Raw genomic sequence first — 15,099 nt, forward strand, 5'->3', positions numbered from 1 at the left:
TGCTTATCTTTGTAATTCCGATAACTATTAACATTATTATTCTCTTGGCCAAATATTCCTCAAACCTGTTAAACTTAAAAAGTTGGAAAATATATTAGAACTCATTAACATGTCGGTTAATGTCTCATAGCCTTGTCACATCTAAAGATGTCTTGGTGTTGAATTTTTGAACATTTTATTGTATACACAGGAATGTCCCAGTATTGATGTGTAATATTGCTATTATTGTTGCAATAGAAAATGTAAAATAATTATAATTATATCCACGCGGCTAAAATGCTACCTGATGGTCTTTGGTTCCGTTCGCATTTGTCAAACAAAAACACTCTAATGATCGGTTGACAATTCCCTTACAAAAATGTTCCATGCTAGTACTATGGTACTTCATTCATATCATGGTACTACTATGGTACTTTCACTTACACCATGATATTGTCTGAATTATGGAAATGTACCATGGTTTTAGCCTTGAAGTATGATGTTACTACCATGGTACTGCCATTGTACCTAAATATTACCATGGTATTGCCTCATTTATACCATGGTATAGATGTGGCTCATGGAAATACCCTGGTGTTAAACCGCATTATACATTCTACCATGGTAATGCACAATTATGATGAATGGTACCAAAAAATGATATATGGTACTATCTTTATTAAGTGTGCGTTACCATGGTATAATGGCTATATAATGCATTAAATAAATAAACCCCCCAATGTGAAAAGAGGTTGGTTGGCCTTTAAATTGATGAATTGATATACCAGTATGGGCACGTTTCTTATAAAGTCAGAGGGAGGCTACTTGTTGGTCCTAGTTTTCTGAAACATCAAAGAAAAAGGAAAATAGTTGCTGTGGAAAAAGCTGTAATACTTTATGTATTAATAGAACCGTATTTTGCTCATGTTTGGGTTCCCTGTGTTGCCAACCTGAAATGTGGGAGAAAGTGAGATATATGGTAGCCTGATCTTTGGCATTTTGTAATAATTTAGTATTTATAGTCAAGGGGCGTTGTGCTTGTTTCAGCCCGCAGAGGGAGCCGCTCGCTCTACTGGTTGCTTCACGCGCTCTCCCACAGAGGCTCTCGCGCTAGATTGACTAGTTAAAACTGATGAGGCACCAGATAAACGAAATATTTTTAACGTTATCATCACGGTGAGCAAGTTGTAAACCGTAGGATAGGAAACCACAAGTTAAACGGATTGTAGTGATATAACTGTTGTTATTTTATGTTTTGATAGTTTAATACATTTATAAAAGCCCGTTAACATAGAAATCGGCTAAAGTTCGCTCCAGTCCAGCTAGCCTGTCGTAGTCATGGCGACAGGATCAACGAACGTTCTTGCAGAGTAACAAAATCAAACATTGTAAATGGCTGTTTTAGGGATATGGTGAGAATCTATTAAATAATATGATAATTAATACCTTTTAAAAACATGTTTTTTTTAGTATGTTGGCTATTTAGAATAGTATAAGAGTAGCCAATTCAGTTGAATGAGAGCAAACTGAAAAATCTATTGAAGAGATTTTTTTTTTTTTTTTTTTAATTTTTATTTTCAAAAATAATTTTTATTTTCATTTCACATTCAAATACAAATTCAGTGCATAACGTTGTACATAACATGGATACTTACAAACAGTATCAACAAGTACCGTAACAATATTAGAATATCAAAACTCCTAAAAAAAAGTGCTGTTCTGCAGAACCTGAGCAGTATTATTGGCCTATATTCAAGATTAACATGCCTCTAACAATCTCCAAAAACAATACAAACAATTCTATAAATAAAAATATATACATATGAAGAGATACGTTAGTTTACGGTTTCCGACTCCTGTCATTCTTCTCACCATACTCTATCCAGCTCCCAAGGTTTAAGAGGGTACACTACTAGACCATGTGTGTTGTGGTTTTTCACTATGAGCTAAAGGGGTTTAAGAGGGTACTAGGTTTACGCTTAGCCATTTCAGAGCTACTATAGTAGTAAATGTTGCATTATGCGAGTATCATAAATTACTTCGATTTTGGTCATATTACCCGGAAAACGGTGGGGCACAGACCATCATAATTCACTGTAAACAACTACCATGCTTTTGTTTTACAACATGCTACTAGTACAAAAACCAAATACCATGGTACGTACTGGTTGGAAAAAAAACTGATAGTACATTTTTTAAGGAAATCAGTGCCTCCCACAACGCAGGCGATGAGGAGCTGGTGAGGAGCAACTGCAGAAAATTGGAAGTCGACTGCAGTCAAAACTTCGTGACTTTTGATCACATGGTTGTTGTAAAGTTCATGCAGTCCACACGTAGACGCATGTCGGAACATGTTTATCCCCACAATGCACGTTTGAAAGGTAGGTCACTGATTTAACAAACGTGATCCACTCGGAGCATCCATGGTGTTGCATTTGGTTATGAGTATGTCATTTGTGCTGTTCGTGTATGCTGTCATGTTGCTGACTCACGTGCCCAAAATAATTGCCATGCGGAGACCGTTTTAGTGGTTTAAAGAAGGCCTGAGTAAGGCTAACAGGTCACAAATATTCCAAACTTGGATGAATTATTTCTCCATGAAGCTTTCGGATAAAAAATATAAAATAGCCAATATGCCCGAAAAAATACCCTTCCTCCCAAAGGACCTTTCTATGGATTAGCCTTCCTTCCTTCCAGTTAAATCAAGTCATTAATACGTTTGTTCCAGTGTCACTGGGACATTTGAGGACCAGCGATGCTGACCTGAATGATACACATGACTGATACAAAATTCAACCAACGCTTGCAGAAATGTATGAAGTGAATCTGTGCAAGATATGAATGTGAATACACACGTTTTTAAATCAGATATTTTCATGTCCTCCTTTATTATTGCTATTGTCAGAAAATGCAATGTTGTAGTTATTTGAGAATAACAGTTTACATTACAATTTATCTATTGAAATTATATAGGGAATTATGAATAAAAGATTAAATGAACAACAAACAAAAAATCTATTACAAGCAAAAGGTGTTAAACCAGTGTTTTTTAATATATATATATATATATTACAGTACACAACAAGAACTCAAATGCCAGAGTGGTAATGCTTTTGACTCCGGTCCACATATACCTGGTGACGAGGGTTCAAACTCCTTCTCTGCCCTTCTGTCTGTGCCCCTACTTTCCTTCTACCTCACTACTTTCCCTGCTGTACCATCTTAAAATTAATAAAAAATAAAAAGGAACATCAGAGTTCCAAAAAAAAAAAAAAAAAACGTCTATTTTAATTCCCAGGGTGAGTGCATAGGTGTTCAGTCAGGCACTTTTTTTGAGCGAAAGCTAACCCACATTCTCCACACACATGTGGCTTATTTTTTCTTGTATGGGTTCGCTCGTGTTTTAACCTATGATAAGACAATCTGAAACTTTTATCATAAAAGCTACATGCAAATGGCTTCTCTCCTGTGTGAAGACGTCGGTGAGATTTCAGATAACCTGACTGAATGAAAGACTTTCCACAGTCTTGACATTTGTATGGTCTCTCACCAGTATGGTATCTTTCATGCAGCCTTTTTTCATTGGCAGTGATGAAGGTTTTTGTGCAATAGGAGCATGGAAATGGTCTTTCTCCTGTGTGAGTGAGTTCGTGTCTTTTTAATGACACTGCTTTGTAAAACTGCTTTCCACAGATAGTACAAGGGTATCTCACCCCCTCATGAACTTGTTCAATGTGTGAATTCAGCTGAAGTTTTGTTCTGTAGGACATGTCACACTGCGAACAGGAAAATGGTCTCTCCTCTGAGTGGGTCCCCATATGCACCGACAGTTCTCCAGCAGCCTTGAAGCTCTTTCCACATTGCCAGCACAGGAACGGCTTTTCTCCTGTGTGCTTCCTACTGTGTATTGTTAGAGAATTTGCTGAATTAAACTTTGCTTGACAAACAGAGCACTGGTACAGGTACTCTCCTGAATGAACCCTCTCATGGATGACAAGGTACGATAACTGAGTGAAGGTTTTCTCACATTGAGAGCAGGGGTATGGGCCTGTGAATTTATGTTGATGCAGATAGTGTTCTCTCAGACGCCCCAACAGGGTAAAGGTCTTCTCACACATGGTACACTGGATTTCCTTGTGCTGCATCAGCTTGTGTCTGTCAAAGGCAATGGAGTTTGGGAGGACCCTTCCACAATCAGAGCAATAGAATGGGTTGTGAATTCGCTTATGTGTCCTTAGGGATGATGAACCTTTGAAGTCCTTCCCACAATCATCACATTTGAAGACCACCTTTCTTTTTTCACATTGGAAGACCACCTTTCTTTTTTCCTCTTTGCATGAACTTTCCTGGTGTTGCTTCAAATTACAGATGTCATCGAAACACTTTCCACATTTTTTACACCAGTGAACCAGTTGTAGTCGACTGGTAGATGTCTCTGGGGTATCAGCCTTAACAGCCACCAGTTCACAAGACTCCTCCTCTTGGTGCTGGTCTACCATCTGAGAGGACTCTTCTCGGTTCACCTTACAGATATATCTCTGGTGTTGATTCAAACTTTGCTTGTACTTAAAACGCTGCTCACAGTTGACACATTGGTAAGGACGCTCTTCGGAATGGGATCTCATATGAGTAGCTAAATGAGAAGCACAGTCCAAAATCTTCCCACACACAGTGCATGGGTGTTCTTTGGCAGTTGGCGCTGGAGTAAAAGCCTTGATAAGGAGCTCAGTGTCGTTTTCCTTGGTAGTGAGAGGGCTGATGCAACTCTCTGTGTTAACTTCCACTTGATGGTCCACACTCAGATCAAAGTCTTCTAGGATGCCCTCGTGTCCAAGGATTTCCTGATGTTTCTTCAAAGAGTCTTTGTACTTAAAGCTTCTCTCACAAATAGCACAATGAAAGGGACGTGCCTTTGAGTGAGATTTCAAGTGCCTTTCCATCTGTGAGGTACAAGTCAAAATCTTACCACAGACATAACAGGTTTTGGAATCTACCTGGGTTCGATTCTCTGCAGTGGCAAGAAAGACCTTCTCTGGTTCCAGGCCACTCTTTTGTTGTGCCATGTTCTGACCAACATCCTGACACAAATCTCCCTGGGTCACTTTCTGACACAATTCTCCCTGATGTTTTCTAAAATCGTATGAATACTTGAATCTCTTACCACAATTGACACACCTAAATGGACGCTCTTTTGAGTGGGAGCTCATGTGCCTCACCAAGCTTGATGTACGAGTAAAAAACCTCCCACACACAGAGCATGTGTTAGTGGCTGTGATAGTGTCCAGAGTTCCTTGATGAGATGGCCCTGGTGGACAGGGAGTCTTGAGGAGTGATGGGATCTGAGGTTTGCTAGTTGAGGGTTGTGGGATCTCTTCCTCATTTTTATCTTCATGCAACATGTTTAGCTCCTTTTCACAAACTCGCTTCTGGTGTCTCTTCAGACTTTGACCATCCGAGAATAATTTTTCACATTGGTGGCACTTAAACTTGAGATTTTCAGTGTGGGTTAGCTGATGCCTTTTCATGGCTGCAACCCGAGTGAATGTCTTTCCACACACTTCACATGCCTTATTGAATGGGCCTCTTCTGCATGAATTCTTTGGGGAAGGACACACCTTGGAGGATGATGGCTGTCTATTTGCAAGCCCAGTTTTTTTAGGTTTTCTACCTATTGAACACATTTCCTTAATCTGCAGCCTTTTGCTCCGTTTTAATTGTGATGGTCTGAGTAAATTCAAGCCAGTGACAGCTTGATTGTCATTTTCCCCAACGGCAGACTCCATGTTCATACCGTAATCTGGCTCAGTAATTATGAATCTTCTAACTTCATCTGCTGGGACTAGTACATCGATTTCCTTTGTCCGATTCTCCAACAACTCTCTTGCTTCCAGTCCCTCCAAATTCATGCTTTCTGATTGTGTATCTGAGTCTACATCTGGGGCAGTCACCACTCGCACATATGGAGGAAGAGACAGAGAGGAGAGGATGAAGTCACCAAAGGACGATGGAGTTCCTTTTTATGCAAAAGAGGGAGACAATGACAAAAATGTTCCACTGTGAATTCACTTTTTTTGCAACAGTAGTTGACTAACATCATACATGCAAATTATGTAAATGCCCCAAATATAAACTTTTACCGATAAAAGTCACATTTGTTCTACTTGACACATCATTCAAGTAATAAGGCAGAGGGCGTGTGATACATTTAAGCATAAGGCCGAGGGGGTGTGGTATATGGCCAATATACCACGGCTAAGGGCTGTCCCTAAGCACGACGCAATGTGGAGTGCCTGTATACAGCCCTTAGCAGTAGTATATTGGCCATACACCCCAAAAAATGTGCCTTATTGCTAATATAAACTGGTTACCAACGTAATTAGAGCAGTAAACAAGTATTTATACATCATACCTGTGGCAAATTGTTTGATATACACATGGCTGAAATTCAGTATCAACCAATCAGCATCCAAGACCCAAACTACCCCATTTATAATTGCAATTTTGGCACAACCAATCTAGAACACTGTATGATACTTACGGATGGAGTCCAAATGTCCAAGTTTTCTGTGGTACTGGAGCAGGGTCCTCAATTGTATGGGGTCAGGTACAAACTGTACACATTTCTCCAGGGCAGAGGGGACAGCACTTAACAAGGAGGCAGTCTTGAGAGAGAGGAGCATGGTTTAAAATCATTAACCCACGACAAACTCATTTCACACTGAGTTTCTTTGTTTAAAAGTGAAAAATATTACTGATTGGTATTCTTGACTTCTAATTCCCCAAGCTGATTAAATAAAGGTGTTATTCATTCTTATTACCTGTTCAAGGTCTGGTATGGGAAGTAACTTCTCAAGTCTGGAAAGGAATTCTAACATCAGCATCTGTATTGCAGTGTCATACTTGGGCCCAAATTCCACAGGGAACACGTCCTAGGAGAGAATAAATGCACCTAAAATGCCAATAATACCTATATTTATATTGGTTTGAAACAATATAAAACTAGGCCACTAAAACCTAGACCAGCAAAGCTTTTATACTTTCCCACCGTATAAGCAAAACAAACCTGGTAAAAGTTCTCCCTTTCACTTGGGTCTTTCAGCAGAGATTCAACCAGCTCTACAAAGTTTGATTCAGATAATTCCACCTCTGCATCACTTGACTGCAACAAAACACACACAACAATTAAATAATCACATTTAACAACTCAATGACACAACATTTAGAGTGACATAGGCCTTTGCTCCCTCCCAGAAAGATACTCACCTCTGCTTCTCCAGTGGATATGAGGCTTCGGATCCTGTCCAGGTGTTGCTGAATGTCTTGGTCTGCTGTCTGCTCAGTGCGACACAACTCCAGAACCATCTAAAATTACAGATGACCAGTCAGGAGTAGAGCAAAGGTCAACCACACGCTTCGTAGGCATTGCTCTGTTCTCATTGGGACACATTTGGAGAAAATGATAGCTAGCCTAGCTAAAGGCCAACGGCAGTATTTGAGAAACCAGTGTCAGGGTCTTCATCTCAGCCAATGTTTAACAGCTGGGTGGTTTATGCTAGAGTCAACAATATTGTTGTCAGAGACTAACCTCAATGATTGTGTTGCATGTTTATTTTCCCCATTCTGAACCCAATCTCTTACCCTTGCTCGAAGCCCCAGAATGAGTTGGGCCCTCTGACTGCAACTCAAAAGCTCTGGCACAATGTCGGTCAACGTGGTGACAAACTCCTCCAGCATCCCATAATCTTGAACATCTCCTCGCTGAACCACTTGCCACATGGCTGCAGAGACAAGCCGCAGTGGTGGAATGAAGAGACGCAGAGAGGGAAGAAGAAGAGGGGGACCTAAAAAAAATAGGAAAATAATTTGTAAATAAAGCCACCCAGATGTCTTTGCTAGCTAAGAAGTTATCCCATTGCACTGTAGTCACCTTGACCAGATACATTCATAGATCCTAGGTATAGTTAGAAGGGGAGGTCTAAATGCTATACTAAACAAAAATATAAAAACATACAATTTCAACGATTTCACTGAGTTATAATTCATTTAAGAAAATTAGTCGATTTAAATAAATTCATTAGGTTCTAATTTATGGATTTCACATGAATGGGCAGGGTCGCAGCCATGGGTGGGCATAGGCCCACCCAATTGGAAGCCATTTCCAGCCAATCAGAATTAGTTTATCTCCACAAAAGGGCTTTATTACAGACATAAAAACTTCTGTTTCATCAGCTGTCTGGGTGGCTGGTCTCAGACGATCCCGCAGATGAAGAAGCCGTGCAGTAGCAGAGAAAAAAAGTTTATGACTAGGGTGGCTGGAGTCTGACAATTTTTAGGGCCTTCCTCTGACAACGCCTCGTATAGAGGTCCTAGATGGCAGGAAGCTTTGCCCACGGTGATGTACTGGGCCGTACGCACTACCCTCTGTAGTGCCTTGCGGTTGGAGGCTGAACAGTTGCCATATCAGGCAGTGATTCAACCCATCAAGATGCTCTCGGTGGTGCCACTGTAAAACATTGAGGATGTGAGGACCCATGCCAAATCTTTTCAGTGTCCTGAGGGGGAATAGGTTTTGTCGTGCCCTCTTCACGACTGTCTTGATGTGCTTGGACCATGTTAGTGTGTTGGTGACGTGGATGCCAAGAAACTTGAAGCACCTAACCTGCTCCACTACAACCCTGTCGCTGAGAATGGAGGCGTGCTTGGTCCTCCTTTTCCTGTAGTCCACAATCATCTCTTTTGTCTTGATCATGTTGAGGGAGAGGTTGTTGTCCTTGCGCCATACGGTCAGGTCTCTGACCTCCTCTCCATAGGCTGTCTGATCTTTGTCGGTAATCAGGCCTACCACTGTTGTGTCATCAGCAATCATAATGACGGCGTTGGAGTCGTGCCTAGCCGTGCAGTCATGAGTGAACAGGGAGTACAGGAGGGGACTGAGCACGCACCCCTGAGGGGCCCCCGTGTTGAGGCTCAGCGTGGCGGATGTGTTGTTACCTACCCATACCACCTGGGCGGCCCGTAAGGAAGTCCAGGATCCAGTTGCAGAGGGAGGTGTTTAGTCCCAGGGTCCTTAGTTTAGTGATGACCTTGGAAGGCACTATGGTGTTGAAAATCTGAGCTGTAGTCAATGAATAGCACTCTCACATAGGTGTTCCTTTTGTCTAGGTGTGAACGGGCAGCGTGGCGTGCAATAGAGATTGCATCATCTGTGGATCTATTGGTGCGGTATGCAAATTGGAGTGGGTTTAGGATTTCTTGGATTATGGTTTTGAATTGAGCCATGACCAGCCTTTCAAAGCATTTCATGGCTACAGACATGAGTGCTACGGGTCGGTAGTCATTTAGGCAGTTTACCTTAGTGAGCTTGGGCACAGGGACTATGGTGGTCTGCTTGAAACATGTTGGTATTACAGACTCAGTCAGGGAGAGGTTGAAAAATGTCAGTGAAGACACTTGCCAGTTGGTCAGCGCATGCTTGGAGTACACGTCCTGATAATCCGTCTGGCCCTGCGGCCTTGTGAATGTTTACCTGTTTAAAGGTATTACATCGGCTGCGGAGAGCGTGATCACACAGTCATCCAGAACAGCTGATGCGCTCATGCATGTTTCAGTGTTACTTGCCTCGAAGCGAGCATAGAAGTTATTTAGCTCATCTGGCTGCTCTCGGCTGTGCTTCCCTTTGTAGTCTGTAATAGTTGGCAAGCCCTGACACATCCGACGAGCGTCGGAGCTGGTGTAGTACGATTTGATCTTAGTCCTGTATTGAAGCTTTGCCTGTTTGATGGTTCGGAGGGCATATCAGGATTTCTCATAAGCTTCCGGGTTAGAGTCTCGCTCCTTGAAAGAGGCAGCTCGACCCTTTAGCTCAGTGCCGTATGTTGCCTGTAATCCATGAGGGAGGTATGGTTGAGGTATGTACGTGCAATCACTGTGGGTACGACGTCCTCGATTCACTTATTGATAAAGCCAGTGATGGATGTGGTGTACTCCTCAATGTCATCGGAAGAATACCTGAACATATTCCAGTCTGTGTTAGCAAAACAGTCCTGTAGCTTAGCATCTGCTTCACCTGATCACTGTTTTATAGACCCAGTCACTGGTGCTTCCTGCTTTAATTTTTGCTTGTAATCAGGAGGATAGAATTATGGTCAGATTTGTCAAATGGAGGGCAAGGGAGAGGTTTGTATGAATCTCTGTGTGTGGAGTAAAGGTGGTCTAGATCTCTGGCAACAGCTCTGGTGGACATTCCTGGAGTCAGCATGTCAATTGCACGCTCCCTCCAACTTGAGACACCTGTGGCATTGCGTTGTGTGACAAAACTGAACATTTTTGGAGTGGCCTTTTATTGTCCCCAGCACAAGGGGCACCTGTGTAATGATCATGCTGTTTAATCAGCTTCTTGATATGCCTCACCTGTAATGGGGACAGATTATCTTGGCAAAGAAGAAATGCTCATTAACAGGGATGCAAACAAATATGTGCACAACATTTTTGAGAAGTAAGTTTTTTGTGCATAAGGGACATTTCTGGGATCCTTTATTTCAGCTCATGAAACCAACACTATAACGTTACAGGTTGCGTTACAGTTTTGTTCAGTATGAAAGGGACCCTTTGGACGTCCAAACCTGACGTCACCCCATTTAAATTGAAACGTAATAAAGTAAGGGTAAGGACGTCCCAAGGAGCCCAATCTCAGCATCTACATACAGTGCGGGGCTAAAGAAATTAATATGAGCCGCAACCCTGAATGAATACTGAACCGATTCAAAGTTGAATTTAACATAAAACAGTGCTGCTTCAAATACATATTTAAAATATTTACTAAAAATGTAGCAGATTTCAAATAACAATGAAACCTATGGTGATGCCCCAAACGTTCGAACTACATGCACAAGCCAACAACGCGCACCCGATTAGTTTCGAATATGTTTAAAAAGACAGATTATTTATTTGGGGTAAAAACAATGCATTCTTGTCAAGGTAACGTTAGGTCTCTATGTCATCCTACAATGCAAAGCGTGCTGAATAACTACATATTATCCAATCAATTATTATTAAACAGGCTATCCCTTACAAAACATAACAGTGGATGATTCTGAAATACTAGTCCTCACATTCCTAGCATGCTAAAAGAACAACAAATGCAAATCTAGCAAGGATACGCCATGTTGAACATCAAGCACACCAAGCCTAGTTAACAAAATCCACAATACCATTTTCGTCAGGATTCTCGTCCATCTCGTCCTCATACCATATTCACCCAAAAAACATGAAATGTTGCTAAGTGTGACAGCTATGATTTCCTATGTTTAAAGGCTTGCAAGTTTTAAACGTTATCTTCAGTAGCAGTGTGACAGTGAATTTAGTCCGTTCAATTTCCGGTTGCGTTTACCGCCCACAAATTTCTGAATAACAAATCCCCGTGAAGTTGTACATTATTAGAAAGACATATTGGCCAGCAAATGCAGTTACTGACTTGGTTTGCCATACTGGAACTCTTACTATTGGTTAGTCATACCCTTTGATAATTATTACAATTAAGAAAATCCACCGGGAAGTGCGTAAATATCATGAAACTGTCAAATAAAAATGTCAATAGCCTTTGCCGAATACCCTTCATGCAAAGGACCTTTCCATGGATTAGCCTACCTTGTAGTAAAATCAAACGTAATGAATCATTTTGTTCCAGTTTAACCGGTAATGATCCCGAAGGATCCTAATAAAACAGATATTTTTGCAAGCATTGGTTGACTTCTCTGTGAAGTGTATCTTTTCCAAAGTTACAAATGTGAAAACACACATGGATATTTTCATGTCCTCCTTTATTATTGCCATGATCACAAAATGCAATGTTGTGGTTATTTGAGAATAACAGTTTACACGTTCTCCTTTACTATACATACTACAAATTAGCAATGGAAATTATCCACAGAATTATGAAACAAAGCTGAAAAATAGAATATTAATTCAAACCTGAGGTGTAAACCTGTGTTTTTAGTTTTAGTACACAACAAGAACTCAAATGCCTGAGTCTAACAGAGTGGTACTTGGTGACGAGGGTTCAAAAGACCCTTCTCTGCCCTTCTTTCTGTCTGTGCCCCTAATTTGTCTCCCTCACTACTTTCCCCACTGTACTGTCTTCAAATGAATAACAATGCAAAGGAACATTAGACTTAAAAAAATAATAATAATAATTAATTCAAGGAGTGAGTGCATTGGTGTTCAGTCAGGCGCTTTCTTTGAGCAAAAGCTAACCCACATTCCGCACAAACATGTGGCTTCTGTTTTCCTGTATGGGTTTGCTCGTGTCTTTGCCTATGGTAATTTAATCTGAAACGTTTGTCACAAACACTGCATGCAAATGGCTTCTCTCCTGTGTGAAGTCGTTGGTGTGCTTTCAGAAAACATAACTGTACGAAGGACTTTCCACAGTCTTGGCATTTATATGGTCTCTCACCAGTATGGTATCTTTCATGCAATCTCCTTTCATTGGCAGTGATGAAGGTTTTTGTGCAATAGGAGCATGGCCATGGTCTTTCTCCTGTGTGAGTGAGTTCATGTCTTATCAATGACACAGCTTTCAAAAACTGCTTTCCACAGACTGCACAGGTGTATCTCACCCCCTCATGAACTTGTTCAATGTGTGTATTCAGCTGAATCTTTGTCCGATAAGTCATGTCACACTGCGAACAAGAAAATGGTCTCTCCTCTGAGTGGGTCCCCATATGCATTGACAGGTTTCCACGATCCTTGTAACTCTTTCCACATTGCCAGCACAGGAACGGCTTTTCTCCTGTGTGCTTCCTACTGTGTATTGTTAGAGAATTTGCTTTATTGAACTTTGCTTGACAAACAGAGCACTGGTAAGGGTACTCTCCTGAATGAACCCTCTCATGTTCAACAAGGTATCTTAACTGGGTAAAAGTTTTCTCACATTGAGAGCAGGGGTATGGTCCTGTGAATTTATGTTGATGCAGATAGTGATCTCTCAGACGCCCCAACAGGGTAAAGGTCTTCTCACACATGGTACACTGGATTTCCTTGTGCTGCATCAGCTTGTGTCTGTCAAAGGCAATGGAGTTTGGGAGGACCCTTCCACAATCAGAGCAATAGAATGGGTTGTGAATTCGCTTGTGTGTCCTTAGGGATGATGAACCTTTGAAGTCCTTCCCACAATCATCACATTTGAAGACCACCTTTCTTTTTTCACATTGGAAGACCACCTTTATTTTTTCCTCTTTGCATGAACTTTCCTGGTGTTGCTTCAAATTACAGATGTCATCGAAACACTTTCCACATTTTTTACACCAGTGAACCAGTTGTAGTCGACTGGTAGATGTCTCTGGGGTATCAGCCTTAACAGCCACCAGTTCACAAGACTCCTCCTCTTGGTGCTGGTCTACCATCTGAGAGGACTCTTCTCGGTTCACCTTACAGATATATCTCTGGTGTTGATTCAGATTGTGCATGTACTTGAAGCGCTGTTCACAATTGCCACATTGATAAGGACGCTCATCTGAATGGGATCTCATATGAATAGCCATAACTGAAGCACGGTTAAAAATCTTCCCACACACAGTGCATGGTTTGGGTTCTTTGAGAGTCGGCACTGAAGTAGCAGCCGTGATAAGGGGCTCAGTGTCGTTTTCCTTGGTAGTGAGAGGGCTGATGCAACTCTCTGTGTTAACTTCCACTTCTTGCTGGTCCACACTCTGACCCAAGTCTTCTAGGATGCCCTCGTGTCCAAGGATTTCCTGATGTTTCTTCAAGGTATCTTTGTACTTAAAACTTCTCTCACAAATAGCACAATTAAAGGGACGTGCCTTTGAGTGAGATTTCAAGTGCCTTTCCATCTGTGAGGTACAAGTCAAAATCTTACCACAGACATAACAGGTTTTGGAATCTACCTGGGTTCGATTCTCTGCAGTGGCAAGAAAGACCTTCTCTGGTTGCAGGCCACTCTTTTGTTGTGCCATGTTCTGACCAACATCCTGACACAAATCTCCCTGGGTCATTTTCTGACACAATTCTCTCTGGTGTTTTTTCAAATCGTACGAATACTTGAATCTCTTATCACAATTGACACACCCAAATGGACGCTCTTTTGAGTGGGAGCTCATGTGCCTTACCAAGCTGGAAGTACGAGCAAAATACCGCCCACACACAGAGCATGTGTTAGTGGCTGTGATAGTGTCCAGAGTTCCTTGATGAGATGGCCCTGGTGGACAGGGAGTCTTGAGGAGTAATGTGATCTGAGATTTGCTAGTTGAGGGTTGTGGGATTTCTTCCTCATTTTCATCTTCATCCAACATGTTTATCTCCTTTTCACAAACTCGCCTCTGGTGTCTCTTCAGATTATGACCATCCCTGAAGCTTTTTTCACACATGAGGCACTTAAACTTGAGATCTCCAGTGTGGGTTAGCTGATGCCTTTTCATGGCTGTGACTCGAGTGAATGTCTTCCCACACACTTCACATGTCTTACTGAATGGGCCTTTTTTGCATGACTTCTTTGGGGAAGGCCGACCCTTGGAGGATGATGGCTGTTTGTTTGCACGCCCGGAAGAATCGGTCTTTCGAGGTTTCCGTCGTTTTGGAAACATGTTCTTAATCTGCAGCCTTTTGCTTCGTTTTAATTGTGATGGTCTGAGTAAATTCAAGCCAGTGACAGCTTGATTGTCATTTTCCCCAACGGCAGACTCCATGTCCATACCGTAATCTGGCTCAGTAATTATGTATCTTCTAACTTCATCTGCTGGGACTAGTACATCGATTTCCTTTGTCCGATTCTCCAACAACTCTCTTGCTTTCATTCCCTCCAAATTCATGCTTTCTGATTGTGTATCTGAGTCTACATGTGGGGCAGTCACCACTCGCACGTATGGAGGAAGAGACAGAGAGGAGAGGATGAAGTCACCAAAGGATGATGGAGTTCCTTTTTATGCAAAAGAGGGAGACAATGAAAAAATGAAGGTTAAATTGAACAGCATATATGATAATTATATCAATGCCTTAAATATAAACTGTTACCAGACAAACATAACCAATAATATATTTTCTATACATAATTACTCTACCTGACACTCATCATTTGACATTTTTGCAGAACCAATCCAAGCCATG

General features: G+C 41.5%; 2 protein-coding genes across 3 annotated transcripts in view; both read right to left on the reverse strand.

The window, feature by feature from the left end:
- Nucleotides 1-3,254: 3,254 nt before the first annotated feature.
- On the reverse strand, nucleotides 3,255-11,343 carry LOC139392544 (zinc finger protein 585A-like). Of its 2 annotated transcripts, none has more exons than XM_071140590.1 (7): nucleotides 11,190-11,343; nucleotides 7,618-7,820; nucleotides 7,243-7,341; nucleotides 7,043-7,138; nucleotides 6,798-6,908; nucleotides 6,518-6,641; nucleotides 3,255-5,992 (listed from the first exon to the last, which is right to left on the reverse strand). In XM_071140590.1, the coding sequence occupies exons 1-7, from the start codon at nucleotides 11,212-11,214 to the stop codon at nucleotides 3,267-3,269; spliced, it is 3,384 nt and encodes a 1,127-aa protein (XP_070996691.1). In that variant the 5' UTR covers nucleotides 11,215-11,343; the 3' UTR covers nucleotides 3,255-3,266. The 2 variants fall into 2 exon arrangements, 1 of the variants encoding a protein (XP_070996691.1); XR_011629710.1 differs by having other exon boundaries at nucleotides 5,946-5,992; nucleotides 6,798-6,834.
- A 456-nt stretch (nucleotides 11,344-11,799) lies between these two features.
- LOC139392966 (uncharacterized) overlaps nucleotides 11,800-15,099 on the reverse strand; it is a 31,428-nt gene continuing 28,128 nt past the window's right edge. Inside the window, exon 16 of the mRNA XM_071141275.1 lies at nucleotides 11,800-14,911. Within this exon, the coding sequence (XP_070997376.1) occupies nucleotides 12,171-14,911 (2,741 nt within the window). The 3' untranslated portion in view covers nucleotides 11,800-12,170. The remainder of the gene's footprint in view (nucleotides 14,912-15,099) is intronic.

The sequence above is a fragment of the Oncorhynchus clarkii genome, chromosome 33, assembly GCF_045791955.1.
Source record: "Oncorhynchus clarkii lewisi isolate Uvic-CL-2024 chromosome 33, UVic_Ocla_1.0, whole genome shotgun sequence".
Lineage (NCBI taxonomy): Eukaryota > Metazoa > Chordata > Actinopteri > Salmoniformes > Salmonidae > Oncorhynchus > Oncorhynchus clarkii.